At 40.0% G+C, this 27,935-nt stretch overlaps 1 protein-coding gene across 12 annotated transcripts; it reads right to left on the bottom strand.

Annotated features, from left to right (window-relative positions):
• Nucleotides 1-626: 626 nt before the first annotated feature.
• Nucleotides 627-26,689, bottom strand: aipl1 (aryl hydrocarbon receptor interacting protein-like 1). Of its 12 annotated transcripts, none has more exons than XM_052576294.1 (12): nucleotides 24,948-26,689; nucleotides 24,766-24,857; nucleotides 22,498-23,491; nucleotides 22,089-22,298; nucleotides 10,804-15,569; nucleotides 9,362-9,679; nucleotides 4,649-5,112; nucleotides 4,260-4,439; nucleotides 3,177-3,365; nucleotides 2,488-2,664; nucleotides 1,750-1,891; nucleotides 627-1,461 (listed from the first exon to the last, which is right to left on the bottom strand). In XM_052576294.1, the coding sequence occupies exons 7-12, from the start codon at nucleotides 4,742-4,744 to the stop codon at nucleotides 812-814; spliced, it is 1,434 nt and encodes a 477-aa protein (XP_052432254.1). In that variant the 5' UTR covers nucleotides 4,745-5,112; nucleotides 9,362-9,679; nucleotides 10,804-15,569; nucleotides 22,089-22,298; nucleotides 22,498-23,491; nucleotides 24,766-24,857; nucleotides 24,948-26,689; the 3' UTR covers nucleotides 627-811. The 12 variants fall into 12 exon arrangements, with proteins under 12 accessions (XP_052432254.1, XP_052432256.1, XP_052432250.1 ...); XM_052576296.1 differs by having other exon boundaries at nucleotides 22,089-22,294; XM_052576290.1 differs by having other exon boundaries at nucleotides 22,050-23,491.
• Between the last annotated feature and the right edge of the window lie 1,246 nt (nucleotides 26,690-27,935).

Below are 27,935 nucleotides of genomic sequence, written 5' to 3'. Positions count from 1 at the left end.
TGGAAAAGTTACTGTACATGAGACTTGTATACATATTATTGTATCTTTTTATCAGTGATCTCCCATTAATCAATCTAGTGGATGGTGTTTCAATGATCTATGTATCTGTGTCCCCACTCAGTGACGAGCATGGTTACATGAGGACACTGTAACACAAGGGAATCCCCTTAATATAATAATCTTATGACGTAATGACATTGATCCAGACTGTTCCTGAGCACATATCATTCTAAGTTGATTCCTAAACCTCTGAGATATTAATCATCTTGGTGCTGGCACATATGTATTAGTACAGGGTTCTTCCAAACTGGGTTTATGAATTGATGAAAAGCTGAAATGCAATGCGAAAAGATTTGAAATTCTACAGTAATATTTGGCACATAAAAAATACCTCAAATAATTATATAGTTTTACTTGTTCAGTTAAAATGTTTAAATCACTTAAACATTATTAATTTATGAACATGATCAATCTGATAAATTATATATTTAATATTTAAATGCATTATAGAACTGCAATGTCTGTGCATAAAGAGTGGGACACACTGAGTTATCATGAGGTTTATGATGTTTTGAGACAAAATGCTGCGCACTAATTATTTCAATTATCCACCACAACAAAGCAAATTATTGCGTACTATTTTATTAGATAATCTGGCAAAACTAGTCACACTATGTTCAATTTTACATCATAATGTAGAATAAATGAAGAAATGCAACAAAAAATGTCAGAAGGAAAAAGTCGGAAGGGTTCAGCTTTATCCCACATCATCGTTATTGCACCTCTCTTTAAAAAAAAGTATAATTAAGACTTATTGACTGGTGTTTTCTGGTGTCGTTTCAGCTGGAGTCATTTGTTCTGAAGTTATAAGATCCTGGTCTGCTTGTTCTGGACGGGTTGGCTCTGGAGTATTATGTTCTGGGGATGAGGCTGATTGCTCCTGAAATGTTTGCACTGCTTCTGATTGTTCTGGAGTAGCTTCTTCTGTGGTAGTTTGTTCTGGAGTCACATTCTTAGTTGATTGTATCTCATGATCAGAACTTGATAGCGCAGTGGATGTTTCTTCTCGTGAAACTTCTTGTGCTGAAGTTATTTGCTCAGGGGATGTTTGTGTTGAAGTTGTTTGTTCTTCACCTGTTTTCTCTAGCGGTGCCTCCGCACTCTCTTTTTCTTGAGTTGTTTCTTGTTCTGGGGATGTTTGCTCTGAAATCTCTTGATCTGGATTCTCCAGCTCTAGAGAGTCTTGCTCTCTCGCCATTTTTGCGAACATGCCCTTGTACATCAGTCTGTCCTCCTCATTTTTTAACTCCATTCTCATTTTGAGAACGGCAAGCTCTTTCTTGATTGTCTTTTTCATGCCTGGGTCCAGATCCAGGACTCTCGTGAAATCATCTCTGGCCTCAGCTTCATTCCACACCTCCATGTGTGCTTTTCCACGCAGATAGAAGGCTTTCATTGCCCCTGCAAATACAGAGAATGGTGCATTTCACATCAGGAAACACATCTTATTGTCTTAAGGCCAATTTACATCGCATAAGCAGAAGCTGATCAATGGCAACACTCAATTACAGTACATCAACTCTAAGACCCAACAATCGCCACGTGTTCAGTCGCTGAAACCAATCGCTGACCAACACCAACAGACGACGACAGGTGTAACATACTAATCTGACTAAACCTGACAAATTTCTGCTGCCATTTGTTTGTGTCTGTAATTGGTTGGAGAACTGACAATTTCCTGTCACTCACCAGGGTGTTGGTTGATGATGTCAGTTGTGTGTTCGATGACCTCGTAGTACTCCTCCATGTGCAGCAGACACTGACAGTAGTTTAAAGTGAGCGTGTTGGCCATCTTCTCCAGTCTCAGCCAAGGAGCTTCCCATGCCTTTTCCTGAAAACACAGACACATTTCAATTAAATGAGACGTGCCGTACCTCATTAAAAGGGTTGTTCACCCCAAAATGGAAATTCTGTCATTAATTACTCACTCTCATGTCATTCAAAACTTGTAAGACCTTCGTTCATCTTCAGAACTCAAATTAAGCTATTTTTTATGAAATCCAAGAGCTCTCTGACCCTCCCATAGACCGCAACCAAACTGACACATTTAAGGCCCAGAAAGGTAGTAAGGACATCATTTAAATAGTCACATTTAATGTGACATCAGTGGTTTCAACCTTAATACTTTTTGTGCACAAAGACATTATTATTTTTCTCTTGTGTCAGTCATCGACTCTGGTTGCAAACAAGTCTATGCAGAATCAGATTGCAGATTTAATAAAAAAAAAAAAATTCTTAATTGTAGTTCTGACAGGTTTGGAACAACAATAATTTTCATTTTGGGGGGAACTATCCCTTTAATATTACATTAGTGGTATTGTTGTTCAATCCTTTCATGACCAAAATATTTTAAGATATTTTTCTCAGAATTTACTCATTTGTAAGCTACTGAATGTATGCAAAACCGCCACAGAGGTGTATTTTTACCTTTGTCTGCACATTCTTGATGCACATAACAGCTTCCTTATATTTCAGTGTGGCGTCCTCATATCGGCCCTGTTTGAAGAGCTTGTTCCCTTGACCGTGGAGCACAGGTACCGCTTTCAATCTCTCGTCATCATTCAGAGCCCACGACTCTCTGTCATACTCACTGGGCTGCTGTACCTGAACCCATTTTTGATTATTGCAGTCAGTTTCACACATATAATTTATTTCCAGTTAGTGCTACAGCCTGACAGGTATTAAAATGATCCCCTGACTCCACCTAGTGCACATGTTGTGTACTACTCCTGTGAATAGTCAACAGACGGCCATAGATCTACTTTAATAATGTATTCCACTAAATATCCTATTGCAGATACACAAATAAAAAGCCATGAAAGGTTACAGCTGGTGCATATGGAAATTATATTATTAAAGAAGGCAATGTCCTGCACACTAGCTTGCAAAGAATAATTCATTCCAAAGAGTATTTGTTAGCACTGCAGCATTTCGATCTTGCTCAATTCCAGACAGAGCTCTTTAGGCTAAAACCTTGCAGTGATAATAAATGTCAAGCCGTCTTTGCAAGCTTAAGCAGTGTGTGAGACCTGTTCTTCATGTAAAGTAAAAGTACAAGTAAATCCGTATTAAATATGAAAGTATGTTTAGTTGTGTTTAGTATGTTTAGTCCAGACCTTCAGAAGTTCCATCACAAAGTAAAGAGGCTGTGGTTCTTTCTGAAGCTCATCCAGATCATCATAGCCCAGGCTGTGGTAGGCAAACATGTTGGCCATGCCGCAGGTGTGAATGTGCCAGTCCACTGGATCTTTCCCCACTGCGATACGCCGCAGACTCTTTGCCACGATAGGATACATACCAGTGTGCTGCTCGGCCACAGAGGAAAGAACATAAATACTTATTAACACTAATACTTATTTGTAATCCCTAATATAAGTCATTTTCAGGGTAAAAGATACTTCAAATATTTCCATTTCCAACTGATATTTTAAAAGCCATAGCACTTTTCTAAAGCTTAAATGTGTGTGTTTATGTGGCTTGATGACTGTGTTTGTATTAACCATCCTGGTATTTCCCATAATGTTATAGAGACTGTATCTCAGGTGCTGGCAGCTGTAAATGATGATTACACCATGTGGAGCAGCCTCAGATTAATCCTATTTTGTAAGGATTTAACTTTCCATCAGGCTAATGTATGAGAGCATGGAACCCACTGTGGTATTCCACAACTTTGTGCTCGTAGCGTACCATAAAGGTCACTGACGGAAATGTCAGTCACCACGTCTCATCTGAATGTATTTACTGTGTAAAGGGTTACTGGTTTATGATATCAGTTTTTTTTTTTTTTATAATGAATTGTAGTCCACAATAATGTATTAATTTGATCAAAAGTTACCTTAAGGACTTTTAAAAAGTTACATCGAATTCACTTTTAAACAAATGCTATTCTTTTGAACATTCTATTCATCAAGGAATCCTGAAAAAAATATATTATAATAGCAGCACAACTGTTTTGACATTGATAATAAGAAGAAATGTTTCATGAGCACCAAATCAGCATATTAGAATGATTTCTTGTCATCACTGGAATAAACAGTATTTCAAAATATATTCAAATGGCTATTTTAAATTGTGATAACATTTTACAATATTACTGCTATTACTGTACTGTATCCTTTTAACTCTGGACTATTCAATTGAATCACAATGTTTAATTCCACCTCTCTAATTTGTAATATTGGAAATCACATTATACTTACAATGACATCACACCAGAACTCAGCCACCTCCCCTATGTGCATAGACATGAGCAGAGTTTCCCAAACATCCAGTTTGAACATGTTCCCGATCACCACTTCCATGGGCATACCTGCCTTCTTACTGTCATCTATCACGGTGCGCTCATCATTACAGAGCTGAGTGCGGAAATGAAACTTCACCTGTAGGGAACATGGAAGAGTTAGAAAGCTTTAGCCCCATAGTTTGATATTTTGGGTTTAATCCGTTATTAAATCCACAATAAAATCTATAACTCAGCACTAAAAATCTCTATATACCTTATAAGATCTTTAAGGTATAGTTTCTACTGTTACAAATGCAATGAGACTCCTGCCATATATGCGTATAAAATATGACTGTGAAGCTGTACCTTAGTTCCTGTGACAAATTTAGGCTTCTCACCGGTCCCTCCATGCAAGATGCGTTTCTTGATCCCTTCAACACCCAGCATCATGCTGTCCTCCATAATGTCAGATAAATATGTATTGGAATTGTTTGTGTTTGTGTGACTGGAGAGGTGTAAAGACTGACTGGATCTGGATTAAGAAGGCTGGGATAACAGGATTAGGCCCAGCAGCCCCACCTTCTCATCCACAGAAGGGCTTTCCTCAGCATTTTCACGCTACAAACACAACCAGAAGAGCCTAGAACATTCTGGACGAAGCTGGGGTTCTTCAGCCGCCTTCTGTTCAATCCCAACATAGTGGTCTACAGGAAACGCCGAAAGAAAGGATATGATGTAGAGCCGTGTATGGACTCAACGACCCCATCACACACATGTGGCCGACAGCTGGATCGCAAAGAGTGTGTTGTAGCACTGCTGGTGCCGAGCTCCTGCCGAGACAAAAGTTTGGAACAAAGCATCTGCATTATCCCATTTTGTAAGACTGTCCTGGATCAGACACTAAATTATATGCAATTATGGTTTTTACAAGCCATGTCTGAACATTGTGTACCGGCCAATCGCATATCTGAACCCTTGTTAGAATCTGCAATATTAGTAAGCAGTGGATTCACTGGACAAAACAACCAGGATGGGACCCAACTAAAATAAGTGTAAAAACACATTTTGTGGTAATCACTGGACGGTTATCTGCCCTTATTAAGAACTGTTAAAAAGGTTACACATTCTGATGCCATCTGATAGATATGGGCCGTAGCTGATTTTCATAATCTAGTGCATGTTAAGAGTTTATTGCACATTTCCTGTAACAATAACACAATGTCCTGAAGTTTGCGTTCCAGAAATTACATGGTCAACGCTTGTCTCTGTCTCTGTTTTTTTTTTTTTTTTTTTTGGATGCTGCCATCCAAGTCTGTTTAAAAACAGTGTATTGCCCTCTGCTGGCCACAATGTGAACTTTGTCATCTTAATTTAAGACTCTCTTCAGATTCAGAATGTCACTGTCTCTGTCTGTTCCTTTTATCAAAATAAAGAATGTTTAAGTGAATCCTTTATCATTGTATTATATTTATAGTGTATGTTTAGTTAAAAAGCAGTAATGATTGTATATAATATTCAATAAGGCTCTGTAGTTGTACAGTAGCTAATCTAGTATCTAGTTTATATCATCTTGCAGAAGTAATATTCTAAACCAAATCCAGACATATGAGATAACACTACCATTAAAAAGTTTGGAGATTTTTGTAAAATGTTTTGTCGTATTTATTTGATCAGAAAAAAGATAAATATTTATAATGGTATTATTGTCAAACATATATATATTGTCAGTGATGGCAAAGCTGATTTTCAGCATCCATTACTCCAGTCTTCAGTTTCACATGATCCTTTAGAAATCATGATTCAAATATGCTGATTTGGTGCAGAAGAAACACTATTATTCTTGGTAAAACAATTGTGCTGCTTTTTTGGGGGGGAGGGGGGTACCATTAGTTATGCTTAATTTCAACATACTCTTCAATTTCAAATAAAACAAAACTGATTTAAAATGTTAGCACCTACACAGTTTCACTGTTAATGACAAGGTTAAATCATTTAGACCTTGTGTCCGTTCCAATGGCTTCACTCTTCTCTGGTGTTTTATGATTTATGACATTTGGTGTTACTTTTTAAATTACTTTTTGATTTACAGCCTGTGACCGAGCAGAAAATATGACATAATGTGGAGGTTTACCTCAGTCAAGGCATATCACTTTCATCTTGATCTTTTTTTTTTTTCTTTTTTTTTTGTGCTAAAAAGCTTTAATCTATTTCTGGAGCAGGTTCAAATTTACATGTAAAAGTAAATTTTATGAAATAACAATTACATTTCTGTTTTAAAATTAAAACATAAAAAAATATCAGCTGATTTCTCGAGCGTTTGATGGCTGTTTGCTGAATGCTGCAGTGAAGCGGCGCGGCTGAAGTGCGATGGCTGTAAGTGGATCTGATCTGTGCAGCTCTGTGATTGCTCACCTGCCACAGACGCAGAAGGACATTAATGATGCTGTAAGTGAGGTTTGGTGTGTGAGTGAGTCATGGAAACTGCGTCAGTTCACCCACGCATGCTGCGTTGTGCGTGTGCAGCCACGTGGAGAACGGCTTGTGCACCATCAAAACGATTCTATGAACAAAACGAAAACCTGAATATTGAAAATGTATCAGCAATCCGCTCATGTAAAATGACACTCACTGCTGGGCTCAGAATTAAGCTGTGAGCCTCTATTCATAAAAAGATGAGGAGGGCAGCCAGGAACAGACAGGTGACTGGTCTGTCAGCGTTAAGCCATGGTGATGTATGTGTGTGTGTGTGTGTGTGTTTGTTATCCAGCCTTGTTATAATGTGACACATTGTGCTGACCTGACACGACATGAAACTGTAGGAAACATCCTGTGTTAGGAGAGGAAGTGGTATCTGAGACGCCATTCCCCTTCAGGGAGCCCATTTTCTGTGGCCTTTTCACACATCCTGTGCTCTGCTTTCAGCCGACAGGACACATGTGTTAGGATCTCTTTAGACACCCATGCTTTACTGAATCAAAGCATGACAAGCTCATCACTCATCTGTGCTGGTGTGTGTGTGTGTGTTTGTGTATGATGGATGGATGGATAGAGCAACAGAAGGATGGATAGCTAGCTAGATCGATAGATAGATATGTTCCTGTGGCTCAGTGGTAGAGCATTGTGTTAGCAGTGCAAAAGGTTCTGGGTTCGATTCCCAGTGAACACAAGTTAGGTAAAAAATGTTAGTCTGAATGCACTGTAAGTCGCTTTGAAAAAAAAAATGTCTGTTAAATGTAAATCGATAGCTAGAGTGAGGTGAGTGTGTGTAGTTCCTGTAAGCTCCAGCAGGAGGGTGCCTGTTTGTTCCACTTTGTTTTGAGTTGATAAGAGCTGCCTGGACCTGCAAAACAGACACACCTGTAAAACCGAACACTGCGCTATACCTCATAAATGTTCCAAGTGTCTTTAAAACAGTGTCAGTGATCTATCGATCAGGATCCCATGATCCAAAAATAAAGGCCAAAGATGAAGGTGGTGGTAGCCGCCAAGATTATCTTACCTAACCCTAACCAAAATAAGGGTGTCTGCAGAGTTACTGGGATCACAAACCTGATCTGTGACTATTGCGCCCTTGAGAAACTCACTTAACCCCAGAATGTCTCTCTAATGAGTATGCCATCTGTCACTAAACAGTGACTAACTTAAAAGTAATTTTTATGTGATCAGGTATACGAGAATATCTGATACGACAGTAATCTGAGTTCCCTGATATAATACTGTAAGATACAAACTCCTGACAGGATAATGAATACAGAGTTAACAGTGCCATGTCGGCCTTTGGGATCCAGGGCAACGAGTGGCCCGATATCTCCCCGCTGGAGCCTCATGTACCTCCCCTCGACCTTTAGATACATACCACTGCGCATAGCAGGCAGTACAAAGGGCACATGAGCGCACACTCTCACACCGAGCGCCTGCTGACACAGCCACCTTCCCACCATCACATGGGACGAGCTATTCTATAATCTCCGTCACTCAGGGAGACCAGCTGACCGGGATATTCTGGGATGGCCGAAGAATCAGACAGTCCAGCTCTCAACCCTAAATGCTCTTTAACCTCTCTGGACTTTAGAGACCTGCAGATCTATGACAGACAGTACGGACACTCCACGGGCCAAAGCATTAGCGCTTAGAGTCTGACCATAATACTCTCTAAGCATGGCATTTACTTAACACACAGACAGGTCACCCTCCTCTGCACTGCCAAAACACCCTCAGTGATCTGTGCACAGGTGTCATTTTTGCATTGAGGGTATCATATACTAGCTGTTTTTCTCTGCTAAATCACAGTTTAAATAATACATTGAAATTTTTGATCAAATGAGGGCAAAAGCCACACAAGTACCAATAGTATTTGACTGACGTCAAACCGGTCATAATGCTTTTTATAGCCATTGCAAAAGCAGGATTTGAGTGCCATGGTGGAATAGATGATTATAACATATTGTTAACTCTTGAACTGCACCATCCTAAAAAAAGATATTTTTGCATTAAGCTTTAAGCTCTATGTATTCATCTGTTTGCATACGCTAATTGTTTACATCAAAACTTAAATATATATTTTGGGATTAACAGTACTTTTCTGAGCGTTCAAGAGTTGTGTCCAATGCAGAAATGCATCCTTCATTTCATGAGCATTGAAGGATACAACTAATACATAATTTTTTCTTAAAACATCAGGTAGTTAAGCACTAGATATAACGATAGAATCTTCCTGATTAAGAATAAAATATACTGTTAAAATACACCAAGATCAAAAAGTAGTGTAATTGCACTGTTATTGTGAAAAAAAATTATAGTGTCAGAAAAATTATAGTGTCAGATTTGCATATCATATTGCTTTCCTGCTTTCATTTTCAATGAAACCAAAACCATGGACTGCATTGCAGTGTAATGGCAATATTTAACAAGGTGTGCGTCAGTTAGGTCTTACAGTAGCATCTTTGAAGCCCTCTTAAGATGCTGGATCCAAGAGAGCACGCAAGCAAATCCTCTACACATAAATTTCATTTAATGTGTCCGGCCACAAAACCTGAACATTGTAACCTCAGAGACATTCCATCATAAACCTCAGCTCACCGACACATGCCGCTCTCCCAGGCCTTTGACATTTGGTCACATGAGTAACACAGCTGTTGAACGTGCTGCTAGTGTGACGCTGGAGAAGCAGATCTCTCGGGGTAGTGCACAGTGTGTGGCGTTCTCGGGTCCCGCAGGTCTCTGGGGGTGGTGGGAGTGGGAGTCAGAGCCAGACACGTGTTGGGAAGCCAGAGACCGAGGCGGCCGGCCGGAGGGCTAAGCCAAAGCTGGGATGCATTATCACATTCCTCCATGCAGAGAGCCAGAGCAAAAGGTCCACTAAACAGTCCGCTCACAAGAATGCGGGCAGCAGGGAAGCTGTGGAAAAACACAACATCTTCTTTGTTTATGTAGAAATGTTGCTAAGGAATTTGATTCTGGAGTCATCGCACATATCAGTTCCACCTTAAGATCCCCTGAATGAAAAACAAATAAGTGGACAACTCGGTTTAATGATGTAATATCAAATTCATCCCCATTGTTGCTTAACCACATGATGAGGGTGTGACAAAAATCCATGTTCTTCGGAATAATCGGATGTCAGGAATAGGATTAGTGCCGTTTCTCAAAGAGTTGTGCTTCATGCTGAACAATCCTGTGCCAGAGTGCCAATGTTCATGTCAGATAAGCCTTCACAGGTGAACAAAGGCATGTATGCTTGCATTGGTTTACAGGAAAGGTTATGAATAAACATAAATACACACATTCCAAGGATATCAGGGTGTGGATGCAAGTGAAGGTCTCAGGTGAGCGCCTCACAGAGCTTGTGCCAACATCTTAGACTGCAGACCCACCCAAACGCACTCACTGACCTCCCCTGAATCAAACGCAAACCTCTCCACTGGAAAAATGCGTCAATTAGCCACAAGAAAAAGAAAGAGCGTGAGAGAGTTTGAGGGAGCCTGTGTGTGACAATGCCAGAAAATGCTATCTATTATTGCAATCTATTATTAAAAAGCTGCTCTGGTTATAGAAAAATCTAAGATGCATTTGCATACAGCTATCAACCATTTCTTCAAATATGCAAGTCCAAGCTCATTTTGGCTCTTAAGCTTGAGTGCATGATGGTATTTGCAACAGTTAGCTAACATTCACAGCCCGTTATACAACAATTAGTGTCATCCTTGAATTTGATTGGCTGAGCTGTCTGTGTTCCAGACAGATTGTCAGTGCATACATTAGTGGTAGAGATTTTAAGTGATTGTTTCTGCAGGTTACATTGTTAATGTCTTAATGAGTCACTGAATCACACATACACAAAATAACTGGCATTACCATTTGTAAAATGTTAGTTACTCGATATTAATTTCTTGTTTATTTAACTGTTGTACTGCTGCAATATCTTGCAATCGTCTTTTTTTTTTTCGAAACAGTATTGTACAACAGCCTCATGACTAAGAGCTTTCTTCCTCATATGTCATTACTTAAATAGCTTTACTTACCTAAATGCAGGGTTTGACAGGCCTCAGCCCGTAGAGACAGATCAGCTGAGAGCGACAATGAGCCAGTGTGGGAAACGCCACTGTTCCTTTTTCATCAAACAATAGCGCTAGGCCCCATGCCATGCTGCTGTTGGATGTCATGTCACCCTGTTCACATGGACACACTGTACTCCTCACGAGGAAACAGGAACTACATACATTCCTCAAACCGCACTGCTGCAGAACAGCTTTATATTTATTGTCTCTGCGTGTCAATGACGTGGTGGACTGAGATATTTAAACTATCCCACTAGATACTTCAAAGAGTATTGTTGTATATAGGCAATTGTATTTTAAATGTAATTGTCTATACAATATATATATATATAAAACAATCTGACGTTTTGTCACTTGGCATCACAGTTCATCTCTTTCAGATACATGACAGCCCCATGACAGAGAAAATCACATAATGAGGTCAGAGAATCACATAAAATTGATGTATGTACAGTGTCATTAATATTCAAGCAACTTTATATCAGAAGTGTGACCAACAGGAAGTAAAAGTGATATAAAAAAAGACTGAGAGTGATATAAATGCGTGGCTCAAAGCTCAATTGTGATGGAGGGAGAGGTAGACGTAAGCCGAGGCGTCATGTCCCTTTAATGAGATTGTCTAGCCCGTGTAGTTCCCCTGGTCAGACTTTCCATGGAATTACATAACAAGCCTTTAAACAGAGAAGGGAATCAGCGTCTGCTGGACAGGTCCTGTGATGACGTCACTGCTGGGTTTAAGCACGAAGGCACAGAGATGACTGATTAATGATTCACAAGGAATTTGAACTGCTTTTTCCCTACATTTTTGTTCTTCCTGTTCTCTATCCATCCCTCCTACGTACTGCTCAAAAATGTACTAAATTTTTCACCTTTTCCCTCTAGGATTTTCCCAATAAGGGTCTCTCCCGAGGCTATTTCTGGATCTGTTCGGCTGCATGCTGCTATATGTATCACACTGCTTCATTTAACTAGGAGGCCAGTTACTTACTCATACATTGGTGGCTGTACATATGCTCTGAGTCATCCGGCCCTCAGACACGCTGCATATGGGATTTTCCAGCAGCATCTAATGAATTCACCAGACTGTGGGGAGCGGCTCTGATCACACAGGGCCTGAACATGGACCTGCTATGAATGCCGCTTGTTTTTGACCAGGAGTTGAAGCCCCTACAAATGTCCCCATTTAAAAAAAGAAAGGTGAAGATTTATCAAATATGCATGTATTTGCACAATTTTTAACAGGGCTCAAAAACAAGTTAATTCGAGAAAGAAACATGATATATAAAAACACATGCTAGTGTGGGAGCTAGAGGGTTCTTATTGGTTAAAAGTCGCAATGAAATTAAAGTTTTTTTTTTTCTGCCATAGTGACATCCATCCAAATGCAACATTACAGAGAAAGAAAAAAACATGCAGAGCAGGACATGGTTCTGTCTGTTCATTATTGATTAAATGGAGGTAGATCAGAGTGTAAGCTTGCAGGCAACTTTTTTAGAAAATAGTAAGTTATTCAGACTAAGTGATTGGAGAATTTGTAGTTAGAACATTTTTATTATGAGGTCAAAAAACTGATTTCCAAAAAACATACATGGATGAAGGTTAATATTTATGCTGTGATCCATGGACAAATTAAAGTCATACAGGTTTGGAACTACATTAAGGTTTTTGGGTGAACTATCCCTTTAATGCACACTGACAAGAAGTAAAGGAGGGGTCATGTACAATACGTCAGCACTGATTTAAACAAACGAGGAACATTTAAACACTGGAAATCTGGGGCAAAGGCCATTCCCGCAGTGAGTGTCAATGACATGAGCTGAAAGGATCAGGTGGGATGCGGATATAAAAATATAGAGCCCTGTAGTGTTAATGTTGTACATGAGAATGACAGCCTTACATTTCATGTGACTCTTCCTGGTTTTAAAAGCGAACAGTCACCATGAATCACCCTCAGTCTCTTGAGGCCATTGTGCGGTACTGAATTACACATTGTGCCGCTTGCCAGTCAGACGGGTTACATGACACCCGCTGTGCAACAGGCAGACTGTGGTACATTGACCCGGTAAAAGGAAAAAGGCACCGGCGTGCCACATGCCAAAGGTCAGGCAGGATTGCAGGATGCTGGAACAGTGTTACGACACAGATGTTTCGTCAGGTGAATGATCTCCTGCTTGCCTGGAACTCAAGGTAATCTGGTTAAGCAGCTTTAACCCTGCGGATGGGGGGAATTTAGACGAGTTGTAAAACCCCTTTGCATCAAGTCTGGATCTGCTCTCTCACTTGTGTCCAAGCAGTCCATGTGGAGATAAATGGTTCAGCAGTCCACCCAAATGGACTTCTGTTTCGTGAACAGATTTTGTGTGAATGAGTGTGGAAAATGGCGTGTGAAACATGGTGTACCAACGAATCTTAAATTCCTGTGTCCATTCCAATTTAAATTGAATTAGTCTGAACAAGTTGTTCCAGATGCAGTTCCTTAGCATTTGCGAAAAACAAAGCATGACAAAAAAATAAAAAAATAATAACTTCAAGTGCCTCATTTATGAAACGCACATACTGAACAACTTGACTTGATCCAAAATTCCATGAATTTTATTTCCTTTACTTTATACCATGACAAACCTTATTTTCGGAAAATCATAATAATCCTAATAATATATGCCTGCACACGTTGTACAGAAACCAGATCATGGCTGATTTTTTGTGAATAAATACGTTTATAAGAATGTTCAAATTGAAGAATATTATACAGCTTTACAAATTCCTTCTGAATGCAAAACAGCCCATTGTTCAGGACGTGTGCTTTCGACCCAAAGTTTAAACATTATCTAAAGTGTCGAAGGTATGCTGAAGATCCCTGGTGGGTGATCAGAGCACCCTTTACCCTGATATGACCTCTGCCATTTGGGATTATTTTACACTTGTGGGGCCCTTTCAAACTCAACCTTAATTAAACAAAAAGACTCAATGACCAATGTTCACATACACAAGTTGTCCCGCAAAGAAAATATTGGACCAAAAAAAATAAATAAACAGCATTAACATATAGTTAGTAGTTAAGTCTATGGGAGATCATAGCATGCAATGTATTTTGCCTTTTGGCCTGTTTTGTGAAAGAATGCTTTAAGAGGCATGACTGAATGATAAATAACTCCCTGAATAAATATATTTAGATTTAAGAGTGTTTTGTTTCACAGTTTGCAGTTAAATCAATTAGTACCGCTTTATTAAATGGTGGGAAAGAGGCTCCAAAATGACCTTTCTGAATACATTAACTGTAACCTATTACACTAAATTGAATCTTGACCATATAAAGTTTAAAAAAGATGTAGAAATCATGTTCACATTCATAGAATTTAGAACCACAACAAAAAATTAATAATTTCATTTGAAGCAAAATTAAACAAGGCAAGTCTTCCCCAAAGCCATTTTATTTTTTATTTGAGCAACACATCATTCAATAGAGTTAATTTAGACTTTCATAGCAATCTAATGTAAATGTAGGTGTTAACCCTTACCGTCTGGCCCTAAAGAGGGTTAAAACGAGAGCAGCGCACTGTACTATCTATGGCCTAAGTGCACCTGAAACACAGACAGGCCGAGCTTCTTTAAGAGCAGCTGAGACGACGACCCTCAACAATCTTTTAATGCACTTGTGGAGAGATTGACATTAGACTAGAGCGGATCACGGAGGCGATCTTCGCCCCTGACCTGAAGAAGCCCTTGGGATGAGGTCAGGACTATAGGTACTGTTACATGTGCAAAGTTTGGGGAGAGAGTGGAAGGATCTTGTACACGTTTGGAGGGAAAGGAACAAGGAGCATATTTAAGGCACGCGGCATCTGGTTCTGCTAAATGCCTAGAATATTCTCAGTTTTCATCTGGCTGGGAGGATTTAGAGGGACGCATTTTCATATCCTGTTTCCTATGCTTAAGAATCAGCCTTGAGGAGTTTTTGCTGCTTGCGTAAGGTCAGTTGACGTGACGAGGATGTTCATATAGACTGATCTGTGTGTGTGACCAAGGTTATATGCGTACAGTGTGCACAAGCTCATAGAACAGCCTCGAAAGGGAAAGAGAAAGTTACGTTCTGCAGTCTTTCATCATTTGTTCCCTGGAGGATCTCTGCGACTTTCAACACACAAACACGTCAAAGCCTGGGCATGTCTCGAGAATGCATGAAAACCTCTAGAAGAACACTACTTTCAGTAGTACTCAATGTTTCGGTCTACCGACTAAATGTCAGGTCTACCATTTGCTACAGCTGAAGAGCAAGCTGGCCACCTCTGTCAGCTCGGTTGAGAGCACAGAATGCCACTCCACACCCAAATAAGGGCAAGGGACCCTCACTGGGCCAGGAATGTGGCTGAGTCAGCATGGACCCTGTATGGTAGCCTTTGTTTATGCCTGAGATGAATGAATATCCAAGCTCAGACAGCTCACGTGAGCAGGCTGCTGAAGGGGCCGACAAAAATGGGATCCGTCGGCTCCAGGAATGGTTGAGACGGCCTCATCGACTGTTTGGAATGATGCCATTACCTCTGCATCGCCATCTCTGTGCCGACGTGCCAGGAAAGAGCAAACCACAACAGTTCTTCAGCTGGCAGCTTTAGCTGGTACACAAGGACATAAAGCTTGCCAGTGAAGAACTGCTGCAGGTCAGCCAGTGGGCTTCCCGGAGTCTGTTCCCAATATGCCGCAGAAAATGTGGGAATAGGGTGTGGCAGGATCTGCAGAGGCAAAGAAATAAAGGGATGTTTGAGGAGAAATAATCAGCTATAAAAGTACAAATTAGTATAGCAAAATTATACAAGTATATTATAATTCTTCTTTAAAAGTAAGGTAAAATTCAGTCGCCAATACCAAAACCAGTCACTCTTCATGAGTCTCAAAACTATTTTGAATTGTCATTTAAATGTCATTTATATTTGAAAAAAAAAAAATAAAAAATTAAGCATGCTTCTACACTCAGGTTTAGGAAACTTTTTCTATTTCTATAATGAGATCTCTACCCAACTTTCTACATCTACCTATCTCTCTCTATAATTAATTATATTGTTGTATGATTGATGTTAATAAGCATTTACTGTCAACACTTTGATCAAAAAGTGCATGTGAACATTCAAACGCAGTCACATCCCCACAATGCACAAGCAATTTATACAGAGCACACACACATATCAGTACTACCAATACTGTATCATTACATTCTTTAATATTAGAATTTGTATGGAATATGACCATTTGAAATGTAAAAAGTGCTTTTGACAACCCTTTTTATCATATCCCATAACTCTTAGCAAATTCATTTTAAGCAGCCCTCGTCCAAGAAAACTGAAAACAAACAGTGTGAGATATAGCTGATAAAGAGGATATTTGGATGAAGTTTAAACAGTGGCCTTTTTTTTTTTTCCACTGCCACAGCCAAGCTAACGAGAAAGAGACAGAAAGGGAGAGAGGAAGAGCAGCGGTCTAGTCATGTGCTCTTTGCCCCTGAGGTATTGCAGGCCTGCTACTGCTTCAGCATTCATTCCCTCAGCTCAACTCCTGCCTTTAATTGAGAACAGATAGATCCGCTGCCTGTGCACAAGGACCCAAGCGTTTGATCATGCTCGAACCGTTCTGTACCACTCACACCACATTAAAATGCTCTCTTTATCCAATTGACTTAAAGGTTTAGTTTCATTTTCAAACACGCCTGATTCGTTTAACCAAAGAATCTTCTGTATGCAGCCAAAAATCAGACCATTCATTCTTCTCTCAGGGAAGCTCATGAAGTATGGTTTCATTTCCTTTCTGACTTTTTTTCTCTCACAGACAGGCAGTCTTTGGGCCTCACTCTCCCATTGATCTTGCACAGCACTAAAGGAGGCTATAAAGCTCTGTGCTTTTGCTGCAGTTCAAGGACGAGTGCTGGATGGGTATGGCTTTATGAACCCACTGACCTCGCTGAACCACAGAAAAGGTCCAGTTTGCAAAGCACAGACTGGCCCTCCCACACACACTCAGCTTTGCTCCCTCGGTCTCTTGCACACACACACACGTTCTCACCAACAACTCGGAAATGCCAACTCCTGCCAAACAGCACGGATGATCTGCCCATACTCATTGAGCGGCCCAACGGAGAAACAAACGCAGTGGAGCGAGAAAGGCTGCACAAATATGGTTTGGTTTTAAAGATTCATTTCAGACACTCCCGCAGACAACATTTCAAAAACATCCAATTGTGTTCCATATAGAAGTGACATGTAAAAACAGTATACATTTATATGACTTTTTTAAACGCATACCTTAATAAGATTTTAAACTACATGTATGTGATAAGGCATGTCTGTGCATTCCTAGAATATAAATCTTTAATAGTCCTCGATACCAGTAAAATCAAGTCTTATTTTCATGATCGATACTTAATAAATGACCAAATATTAAAACTATTTTATCCAAATACACTAACTTAAAAACAAATTGTTATACTGTAAATGCTACAAGTGACTTTAGGCATTACAAAATGACAATGCACAGTATAAAATATGGAAATTCATTTTGAGGTTTTACTATAGAAGGTTAACTTTAAGTGAGTGTTAGATGATTGAAAAGGCAATCTAAAATAACCATAAATATACAGTATTATTAGATAATATTGTCAGATAACCAATATTCTATACATAAAACAAGCATGTGAGAAAAAAATTATTATTTGAGTATGTACAAAGCCAAAGAAGAAATGGATGCTTAATGCATCTATTTTGTTTTCTGACAGAAATCCCATTCGGTTGCAGCTTCCTCCTTCCGCTGGTTCTTAAGCCTGTTGTTATCAGACACCGGGGCAGTTAAATCGTCCTTTGTCTGAAGGCCGAGACAAGATCCTTCTATATACAGGACACTGCAGGCAGAGAGGGCTGTCAGCTTCGGTTACAAGACTTATACACAATCACATACCACTGTCCAGTATCACACTATAATGTGCTCTCTAGTCGTGACAACAATGGATTTAACCCCACAGAATGGGCGGCACAGACAAAATGGAGCTGCATAACATGCAGTTATGGAAAAGCCAGAGACTTCTCTCCAACTCACTCCCAGGAAAAAAAGATGTGTATTTTCACAGGTCCTTCGCATGGTCTTTGATGTCCCCACCCAGACGCTCAGAGAGCCACAGGCTAACAAGTGGTCAGCACCGGACACAATGGAGCATGTTTTAATTCTTGATGTCTTTCTCTCACACACACACACACTATGACTCACCGACATATACAAACACACAATGCCTACAAATCCTGTCGCACAGAACACAGTGTTCCCAAGGAGTGATTTATTGTAAAGCCATGGAAGCTTCCCAAACAATTACAGTCAGGCTGCTCTGCAAGGCAATGGGAAATGGTGAAGTATGTGCCCTTCTCTCGCTCTCTGCAGCGTCTGCTCACATTTTCCTCCCTATAGCCCTTTCTACCTCTTTCAAATGAACCAATTAATCAATAGCCCACAGACGGCTCAAGATGGGAGGTTGGGTGATGGGAAAAAACACCATTATACCTCCATTTCTAGTGCCCCTTACTGCACCCTAACTGTTGCATCAGCTGTCTAGCGAAGGCATCCAAGAACCAACAGCTTGCTCACATCACCAGGAAACACTGAACAGCTTGAGCAGCAGGTGAAATACAAAGGTACACTTCAATCCAATTGACAAAGGGTCAAATGGGCTTGCCCAACATCTGGAAGACAGTGGGAAGAGGTCACAAGTCAGATTTTTCAAAGCAAGCACTGTTACACCCTCTGTCTAAACAGATACGTGTTCACCTACTTGATTTAGTCGTTAGTCTTCAACCCCCACATAAACTGTTACCAAAATGAACTATGGATCAATGCATTAGTCATTCCCTTCAGCTTCCAAATGAATAATCAGGAAGTGACCAAATGGGGTGGGTGAAGAAGGGGGATCTTTAATTAGAGTGAAATCCACAGCAGCACAGGGTCATTTCTGAGCTGAGATAATAGTTATTAAGGGAAACCGGCTTTGAAAGGTGCAAGCTCTCTGTTCATCAGAGACAAGGCCAACATTCCTGTCATGCTTGTCCCGTCAAGTAGAGGCTCTCACAGGGAGTACAGTAGAGAAAATGAGAGGAGAAAGAGAACCACACCCAGTGGTTGAGTCTCTCGTCTTTCTGCTACTGTGGAAAAATGTGAGGTTGGATCCATAAACTGGCAGAATGCAGCAAGATTCTCTGGAAGGAAACCGCTAAATCCCTGAGGGATATAAGAATCCATTTTAGTTATGAAATGCCACATGACACAGAGTGTAAGCAGATCATCTGCATGTGAGGGAAAAAAAAAACAACCGTTTCTTTACAACTGGAAGTTGGTGGCTGCAGAACTTTTGAAACAAATGCCTCCACAAACACACCACATTTCCCAGTCTGCCATGTGAAGCCACTTCTTCAGACTTCCTGAAAGAGAAAACTCCTTGGTTTCCATCTGGTCCTAATGTCCGAGTGTCCAAAGCTGTTTTTATGTGACTTTAGGGCAAATGCCTGAGCTCATCCCATCCCATCCACTCCATTACCCATTCTCCTCCATGTCACGCAGCTCTTGTGCATTATTCACCAGCCTTTACATATGCACAGAGTGGAATGACCACTTGCATTTCAGCTCCATCCTTAATCATGCATCATTGTGCCTGCATCAAGCCCTTTGAAGAGGCCAGGCAATCACAGTTCCAACAGCAATGCTTCAAATGCTGAGGCGGCTCCAGTAATCTGCCATGAATCACGGCATGAGTCAACCGGCGGGCAGGCAACAGTAAGAAATGGAGAAGTGCAGACATTGAGAAATGGATGCCATTCACTAATGCACAGATGAAAAGACTGAAAAAACAGCAGATGCCGGGAAGGGAGAAAGATCGGAACCAACCGCTATAGAGAAAAAGACCCAATTTTTGATAATGTTTGTTTGTGAAGTCGATGAGTTAAACAGGAAGACTTACCAAGGGCTTGTCTGGGACACAGACGTCACGCATACATCCTTGCTCCTCCTCTCGACTCCTAGACTTTGTCTTGGTGCAGGCGTGCTCGCCCTCCCATGCCAAAATTGATGAAGTGAGCACAGTAGTGCTAGCGTGTACAGGGCAAGACACATGAAAGTCTATATATAGTTCAGATGAACACAAATCTACATGTCATGGCCAAGTCACAGGCACAGCCAAAGAAAGTCTAAAGCGCTCAAGGTAATCTTAGCCTTAATCTGAAATGTCTAGCCAAAGCCTGAGCTTATGCAGGAGAATTCATCTGAGGAACCCCAAAGGAAAAAGGGTGTGGCACATTTAAGTGTGCATTTGCATCCCAGCAGACCCACTGCTTCTCCAGAATGAATATGACGGTTGTGCAAGGACTCAGAAACTAACGAGAGCCACCTGCTATTCGTGCCTTTGACATCCAAGCTGGACCGCTCTAAACCGCTATGCGACTTCCTCCAGACACTTGACAAACAGAAAAACATGCAGGCAAAACAGTTTGATATAAAAGAGGAAATTCCAGCTGGGTTATACAATGGAAATGACTGTGGGGCAACACGGAAGAGGCAAGCCATTTCAGGAATTCATGTAATCTCCTGCTAATATCAGGGCTGAGGGGTGGGGTTTCTATAAATCTAAAACAAGAGCTTCAGAAGCCCACATGTAGCCAGAGGAAGCAGTCAGAGCCTTTAAGAGTGTGATGAGCATCCCACATTATATTCACACTGCGGTGGGGTTCATAACTGGCCGGCATGAATGGAACATATGTCTACAACACGAAAATCACAGGCACAAGCATACGTGAACTGCAATGACTGCCACATGCTGCAGGGCACTGCCTAGAGAAAAATAGGGAAGTTTGGAACTTTGAGGTAATTGTGCTTTCTTTAGCTCATTCTTCTGAAATGCAGATTGCAGCACTGAAGAATGCAGAACATCTGGCCAAGATTAAAAACGAGGCTTCAGCTTCTTCTCATTATTTTGTGAAACACAGCTTATGATAAAACCAAAGAACCATTTCAAAACGGTTCTGTGATTTGATGAATCAGGTTCAGTAAGAAAAAAAAAAAAAAAGAGTGAGATTTATAATTGCTTATGGAGCACTACAGCCCTGCTGCTTCTAAGCATGTGCGCATGAGTACATATCTTTAGCAAGTCCAGGCTTCCTCCCTGATGCAGTTACACTGGACTACATTCTAAAGAGGAATATTCTGTATTAGCAGCACATGCAAAAGGAAGCTGATGGCAGCTGGTAAACCATGAATAAGCAGCAACTCAAATGAAGCTTCTTTCATAATGCTGGTTGTTGTAATGACAAAGCTTTGCCTGTTCTCCCCCTCCCCACCCGCCGAAGTCTGAATCATAGCTCGCAATGTTAGCGCCGATCAGGGCGGCAGCTACCTCTCCCAACACAGTAAAGGAAGCAAAAGCTTTGATTTGACTCAATCAGGCTTTTAATACTGTGCCACGGGTAAATCAGGCTGAATGAGAATGTCTCGGTTCAAATTCATGTAAAACAATGAAAAATCTATGCTAGGATTTTACACAACATGGCGAATGACTCAGCCAAAATTACTTACTGACTGAGTGTGCAATTGATTTGCTGAGAGTATGTAGTAATGCGACAAAAAATGACACCAAGCTATATAGATATATACACACTTTGCCATAGTTTGGGGTTAGTAAGATGTTTATGAAAAATCGATTATGCTAACCAAGGCTGCACACATTTGATCAAACATACAGTAAAAACAATGACACTGAAATATTACAATTTCAATCATATATTTTGAAATTGAATTTATTCCTGTGATGGCAGAGCTGAATTTCAGCCATCATAATTCGTTTTCAGTGGTCATTCAAAAAATGATCTAATGTGCTGATTTGTAGCTCAAGAAACATTACTTACAGCTTGTTAATATTTCTGAGCAAACGTTTATTTCGTAACATTATAAATGTCTTTATGGTCATGTTTGGTCAATTTAATGCATCCTTGCTGTATTAAATATTAATTTCTTTCAAAAATGTATTTTACAAATAAAAAAACGGATAACTTCAGAGCTGTATATTACCTAGTTACTATGTTTTATATTTCAGTAAAATAGCTAAAATATATACAGTATATGTGAAACTTATAGCCTGTCTAGTGTGTAACTAAGGACTAATTATTTCCTTAGGAAACACTGATGGAATTATACTCAACAGGTTCATTCCTGCAGCAGGCCCTCTCTCTCTCTCTCACCCTTTCCATTGCGCTTTTTGTAGTGCTTTCCGTTGGTCAAGTCTCTGTGCCATGCATTCTTGGGATGCCTGGTACATATGGTATAAATTCCATTTTGTCTGCAGAGGCCCTCCATGCTGTCTGAGATACGCCGTTCTGGACTGACTCCCCCCTCCCACAGAGCTGGGCCAGCTCACACTCTGTACTGCTGAGGTGAACTAGCTTGGCTGCCTTAAAAGAGAGAAAGAGACAGAGAAATAGCCCACAAGTGAAGTCAACAGGTTTTAAACAAAAACCCGTTTTTCCATGTATAGAATGAGGGAGCTCGTTATTTAGAGTTCGGGGCATCATGTGTGTGCGCTGCCTTGTATGTCGAGGACAGAAATTCAATGAAGAACAATAGCACAAAACCCCAAACTGGGTCACTTACACGGCAGTGTAGAGCACAAAGCCTGCAGCCCATTTAATCAAAGGGAGATTATACAGGTCCCTCAGGATAGACAGCAGAAGCAAACTCACTCTCGAACTCTACAAGTCTCTGACAGTGCCGAATCATCGCAGCGAAAAGGTTTTGCAAGGAAATCTAACTGCGTAATGTTCCTGTGGATGAAAATGTAGACAGTAGCTCTGCAGGATCGCTTCCTGAAACCTCGTGGAAAAAAAACGCCTGAGTGTCCAGCATTTGGTCCCACAGGACTGCGCGGCTGCACAGACGGGAAGCTCCGCTGTCCTTGAGACAACAGCAGACCTTCTTCTGAGATCCTCCCCTCCCACACTCAAGACAACTACAGCAACCTGCCAAACAGGCAAATCACTGTCTCAGCGAGCTTCATCTGAAAAAAAAAACCCACTCACAGTCTGTGCGGCACGATACCGCACCAATTACGGAGGCAATGGTGGAATGTATGCCAAGAATCCAGAAAAACCACTTAAAAACTCTCGAATCTCCACAAATGAGAGTGTAAAAAAAAAATCTAAATGTCAAAGAGGCCAGCAGAACAGTGAAAATGTGTAACGCTAAGGGTGTGGTTCCAAAAGTCTCCATGATATGACATTTTTCCTCATATGTCCACAAATGCAGTTGTCGCAGTTCCATGCTATGGTTTGTTCGTCGACGCTGATCTATTCATGAAATTCCATGATGGCCCAATGTTAAAGAGGAAGCAAAAATATGAACTAGGCCTTACAATAAAGCCAATAAATGTCAAAAACTAAGAGGAAGCATTTGAACAGCGGATACCTTGAATAGCAATCAAACATCCTCCTTAGTGATTTCTCCATTCAGTGCACGGACTGTCCAGGGAGTTTTAACTCCTCTATTATATTTCGGTATCTTTCTAGCCACGCTTGAATGAGGAATAAACTCATTTAGCACCGAACACAAGTGCAAGACCAGACAATGGGTTCACAAAACAAACATTTCCCTGCAAAAAAAATAAATAAATCAGGAAAAAAGCATTGCTCTTACTAAATTCATTGCTTTGAAAAGACTGCTATAAAATTATACCTGAATATAGATCTGAGATGTGCAAACTTTCTACAGATAGTGATTACCCTGGGCGGGAGAACAGATGTTCCTTTTTCCATAAACTGCACTGTGCTGCTTCTTTAATGAGCTACTTCAGTCTGAACTTGCTTTTTTAAAAGTGTATACAAAATGACATGTACGTCATTTACAGCCCTTAATTTATTCAGACATATTGACTTTATTCAGGGTAGACGCCATTTAATTTTTCACAAATGAAAACAAGGCAGCGAGGGAAAAATTTATAAGCTGTTCCGTTTTAAGGTCGTACCTCATGTTCAGAAAACATTTTCAAGAGACAAACAATGTTGCATCAGCTGAATGACCAAGACTGAGCTACAGAAAATGCATTAAACAGACCTCCGTATAGCCTTGTTTTCATTTAGGAAACAGTAATTATAGCACCTAACCTAATATCTACAACTACCCTAAATAAGGTGCATAGACAAAACATGACACACTTACATTTCTGGAATTTGAATAGAAACATTAACTCTGAAAAATGTATTCTTAAGTCAATGATAAAAAACAGATTTATAAAAAATAAAGTCAAACTCCATTTTTTAAATGTAGTTTTAATGCATTTAATCACAAATATCCATATCATATTCAGTCATGAAACAATTTCTAGCTTGTGTTATTGTAAATCTATAAGATTTCATAATCAGCTCTCAGTTCATAAGAAATATAAAATCAAGGGAAAAGATATTCATAAACTAACATTAAAAAGCTAAATCAGGTAATTATGTGGTGTAGATTAAATGTGGTCTTCAGCTTAATTCTGGTAAAGCTGATCAGTAACAATATGGTATGTCATGGCTTAAAATGTTTAAAAACTTGAAACAATTACTGGAGCAAGGAAATCCATTAAAACCGTTGCATAAACATGAGTTAAGGATCTTTGTCAACACTTCATTGCTTAATCCCATCCACAAATTAAAGAGCAAAAGACATCTGGTGATATGAAGGAACAGATTCGGAAAATACCTTGGTTGCTTTATCATTTGATATTTAATGTCCAGAATGACATTTCACAAAAACGTTTCACAAACTCAGAACAGTTCTTTAGATTTTATCAAATATTATCTTTTCAGAATCTACCATTTTACTATCAATTATATTTGAGATCAGTTCTGACACAGTCACATCTAACAGTCATATTTCATAACTTACCTTCAGCAGTCAGACGTCATTCAGAAGACATCCATTTAATGACATGCTGTTGATATTGGTATGGAACGGGGGTCTTCACGCCAGATGTTAGGCTGTGTGTGAAAAGAGAAAAGAGAGATAAAGCAGACACATACAAAAAGGAAACAAGTAACCCAAAGGAAAAAACTCGTCTAGTATCGCACCGTACAGGGTGGGGTCTTGAGGAATTTGCCATGCTCTCGCCTCACAGGAATCAGTGACGATGTATACGCGTTGTGTCGTGTCGTTGCCAAATCCATGTTTTACATATAACCATCCAACTACCCAAAACTACAATTTTGATCTTTTCCAACTCTCGTATAGCACAATCTCCTGTTGCTCATGCAGTTCGTATTTTGAACAGACCCCTAAACTACAAAACTCCGTGTATGGATATTAGGCTTTATATTAAAGTGACTGTTCACTCAAAAAAAAAAAAAAAAAAACTGTCCTTTACTAACACTCGTGTTTTTACAACCCTGTACAACTTTTTATCTTCTGTGACAACAGGAGAAAATATGAGGCGGAATAGGAGGGCAAGTCACCATTCACTTTTATTGGATCTTTTATATATTCAATGAAAGTGAATGGGGACTAAGGTTGTGTAATATCAAGGTGGGTAAATGATGACTAAATATTCATTTTAGGTTAATTGCCCCTTTAAGACCTATTCACTGTCGTCTTGCGAAAGTCTAAAATGAGCATAAATATAATGCAACTACGAAAAACGAGCAAGTAAAATAGAAAAAAAAATACGTCAGGCGATTTGAGTTTAATATATTGTAACTGGAAGCAGTGTAACGCCCACTGTTAGGCTAATATCAGTTGTCCGTGTTAATACAGTGTTAATTATCAGCTCTTCCGTCTGATTTATTTAAATGTAGGCTTCTTGACTTAACAAATAGCGTCAAATCGGTATCGGTGCGATATTGAGTTTTTCGACAAACACCTTTGAGCGAAAAGTTCTTTAATGAGGAATGTCCAACACCTACTTACGTTACTTCACTTTGGAGAATTCTCGATTTCTCTCGTCGATTGCTTCGTATGTCATAATGGTAAGCGGTTCGACTTCCAGATACCACATAAAATTGGCGTAACATCCTTTTATCTTCGCAATGGCTTTTTTCCCCCTCATACTGCCTACATACTGTCTACTAGCGGACGGCTCACGCCCTGTACGACTCAACTCTGAACCGAACGCTCTCGCGATTTCTTCCAATGGAATGTAACAGATTCCATTCGTTCTGAAGTGGGTTCACACACTTCCGAAAAGTTACAACGAATGTTGCAGCGGTCATCGAACGATTTAGAATCCGTCGTGTAACTGAACGCTTCCTGGATTTAACACACGCATATCAAATCCTCGGGAAAACCGTTAAAACCCTCATGATTCAATTCAGTCGCAGTTCTGGCGCACAAGGCAGCGCACATACGACATTTAAAAGCGGCTGGCTCATTGAGAACTCAAGTTCGATTCTGACCTGTATCGCGTCCCGATGCCATTTCCAGTCTCTCTTGCCAACTTTTAATGTATTGCTTTACTCTAAATATCGAATAATTTATTGTAAGCGCTGCTACAATTTAAGTAATTCGTCCTTTTGCTGAAAGCCACACCTTAACCTCAAATCACTCCTGACATCAAAGAGCTAAAGCGGGACTGAGCTAAAATACCTCATCCTAACCTGCTCAAGACAACTCAACAGAGTGTTACAGAAATCATTAACAATCTAATCAATCAACTTAAATACGACATCATTAGTCTTACGTCCTAAATTTCACAACCTAGCCCACATATCGCTGCGTCCTGAGTCTCCGCTTCAACTCCCCTCATACCGGCTTCTCTCCTCCCGATCAGCTGGCAGCGCAGTGACGCCAAGAGCAACAGCTGACCAATCAAACACTAACGTCAAAGACCAGAAGAAACGCCCACTTATGACCGACCATGAATGTCAGGCCTGCACACCAATGCCATGCTCTGAGTCAGATGGGTGTAAAGCACACTGTCCAATGACGCGATCTCTCCCCGACTGGCGTTTCACGGCTCTTCTAAAGAGCAAATGACTGAGCACCTCTGTAAGAAGGACTGGATAACTGTTTTCAGACTCCTATTAAATCTAACTTCACTTTGATACAATTCGGACTCATGCGTAATGTTTTTACTCTTGGTTTTCAGACATAAGTCAAGTTGTAAACTTTTTAGTAAGTCCATATTCATGTCCACATTATTTTCTGTCTTGTTAAAGCCACACTCAGTAATTTTTCCTCATTAAAACGGTTTTACATGAAGATATTAATAAAAACATATTGTTGAAAAGATAATATGAAGCCTTATCTGTAGCTTTATAAAAGTCGATTTAGTTTACATGGAGGGTCTGCTTCTGGTGGCTGCCATGTTGAGGTCACATGACTAGAGAATGTCCCATTTATTTCTGAAGTAGCCCTAGATATTTGTGGAATTATTTAACATGGCTCAATGCCAATTTCTACAATGGTATTACTAGAATTTATCAATGAATTCAGTCTACACAGAACTGACGACAGTAGTCAGGTGAAAAACTCTGTAAGGAAAAATGCTGCATTTCATTTTCTATAAAAATGATTCCTGAGGTTTCTGGTGAAATTTAAAGCTGACTGCCATTTAAGCTATTGCTCGTTTTGCGGACGGAAACCTTAATTGGTGGCTTGCTGAATCTAGAGGGATTTTTGAACAAAAATGTAAATTCTTGCCACTGACTGAGAGAAAACCATAGAAAAATACAGGCTTTTATTCTACAATCAGAATTTTAGACTTTGCCGTCCTTTGTTTTGGCTACAAAAATAGGCCAAATGGAGGAAAAACAAGCAACATTGTGTTGTATGGAATTCAGGAGGAGGATAATTAGTATTATTACCAAGCGTTATTGTAGACGTGGGTTTCAGAAACCCAAAAGCAGTGTATCCTCAGTAAATAATCACAGCAAGTAAACTTAAATGCTTGCTTTTGTGTAACCAAAAAAAAAATTGTTTCCACATGTGCAGCAAGTCAAAGAATTGAAATGCCATTCCATTCATAATTCTTGTACTGCACAGTCAAGTCAAACAAATACTAATAAGTGCATGCATTTTATCATATACATCATAGCTGAGGGCTTCAAGAGAGGGTCTTTTCACGC

Source organism: Carassius gibelio, chromosome B15 (genome assembly GCF_023724105.1).
Source record: "Carassius gibelio isolate Cgi1373 ecotype wild population from Czech Republic chromosome B15, carGib1.2-hapl.c, whole genome shotgun sequence".
NCBI classification, from domain to species: Eukaryota; Metazoa; Chordata; class Actinopteri; order Cypriniformes; family Cyprinidae; genus Carassius; species Carassius gibelio.
Note: the sequence above shows the minus strand (reverse complement) of the source record. Positions and strands in the feature narration are given on the sequence as shown.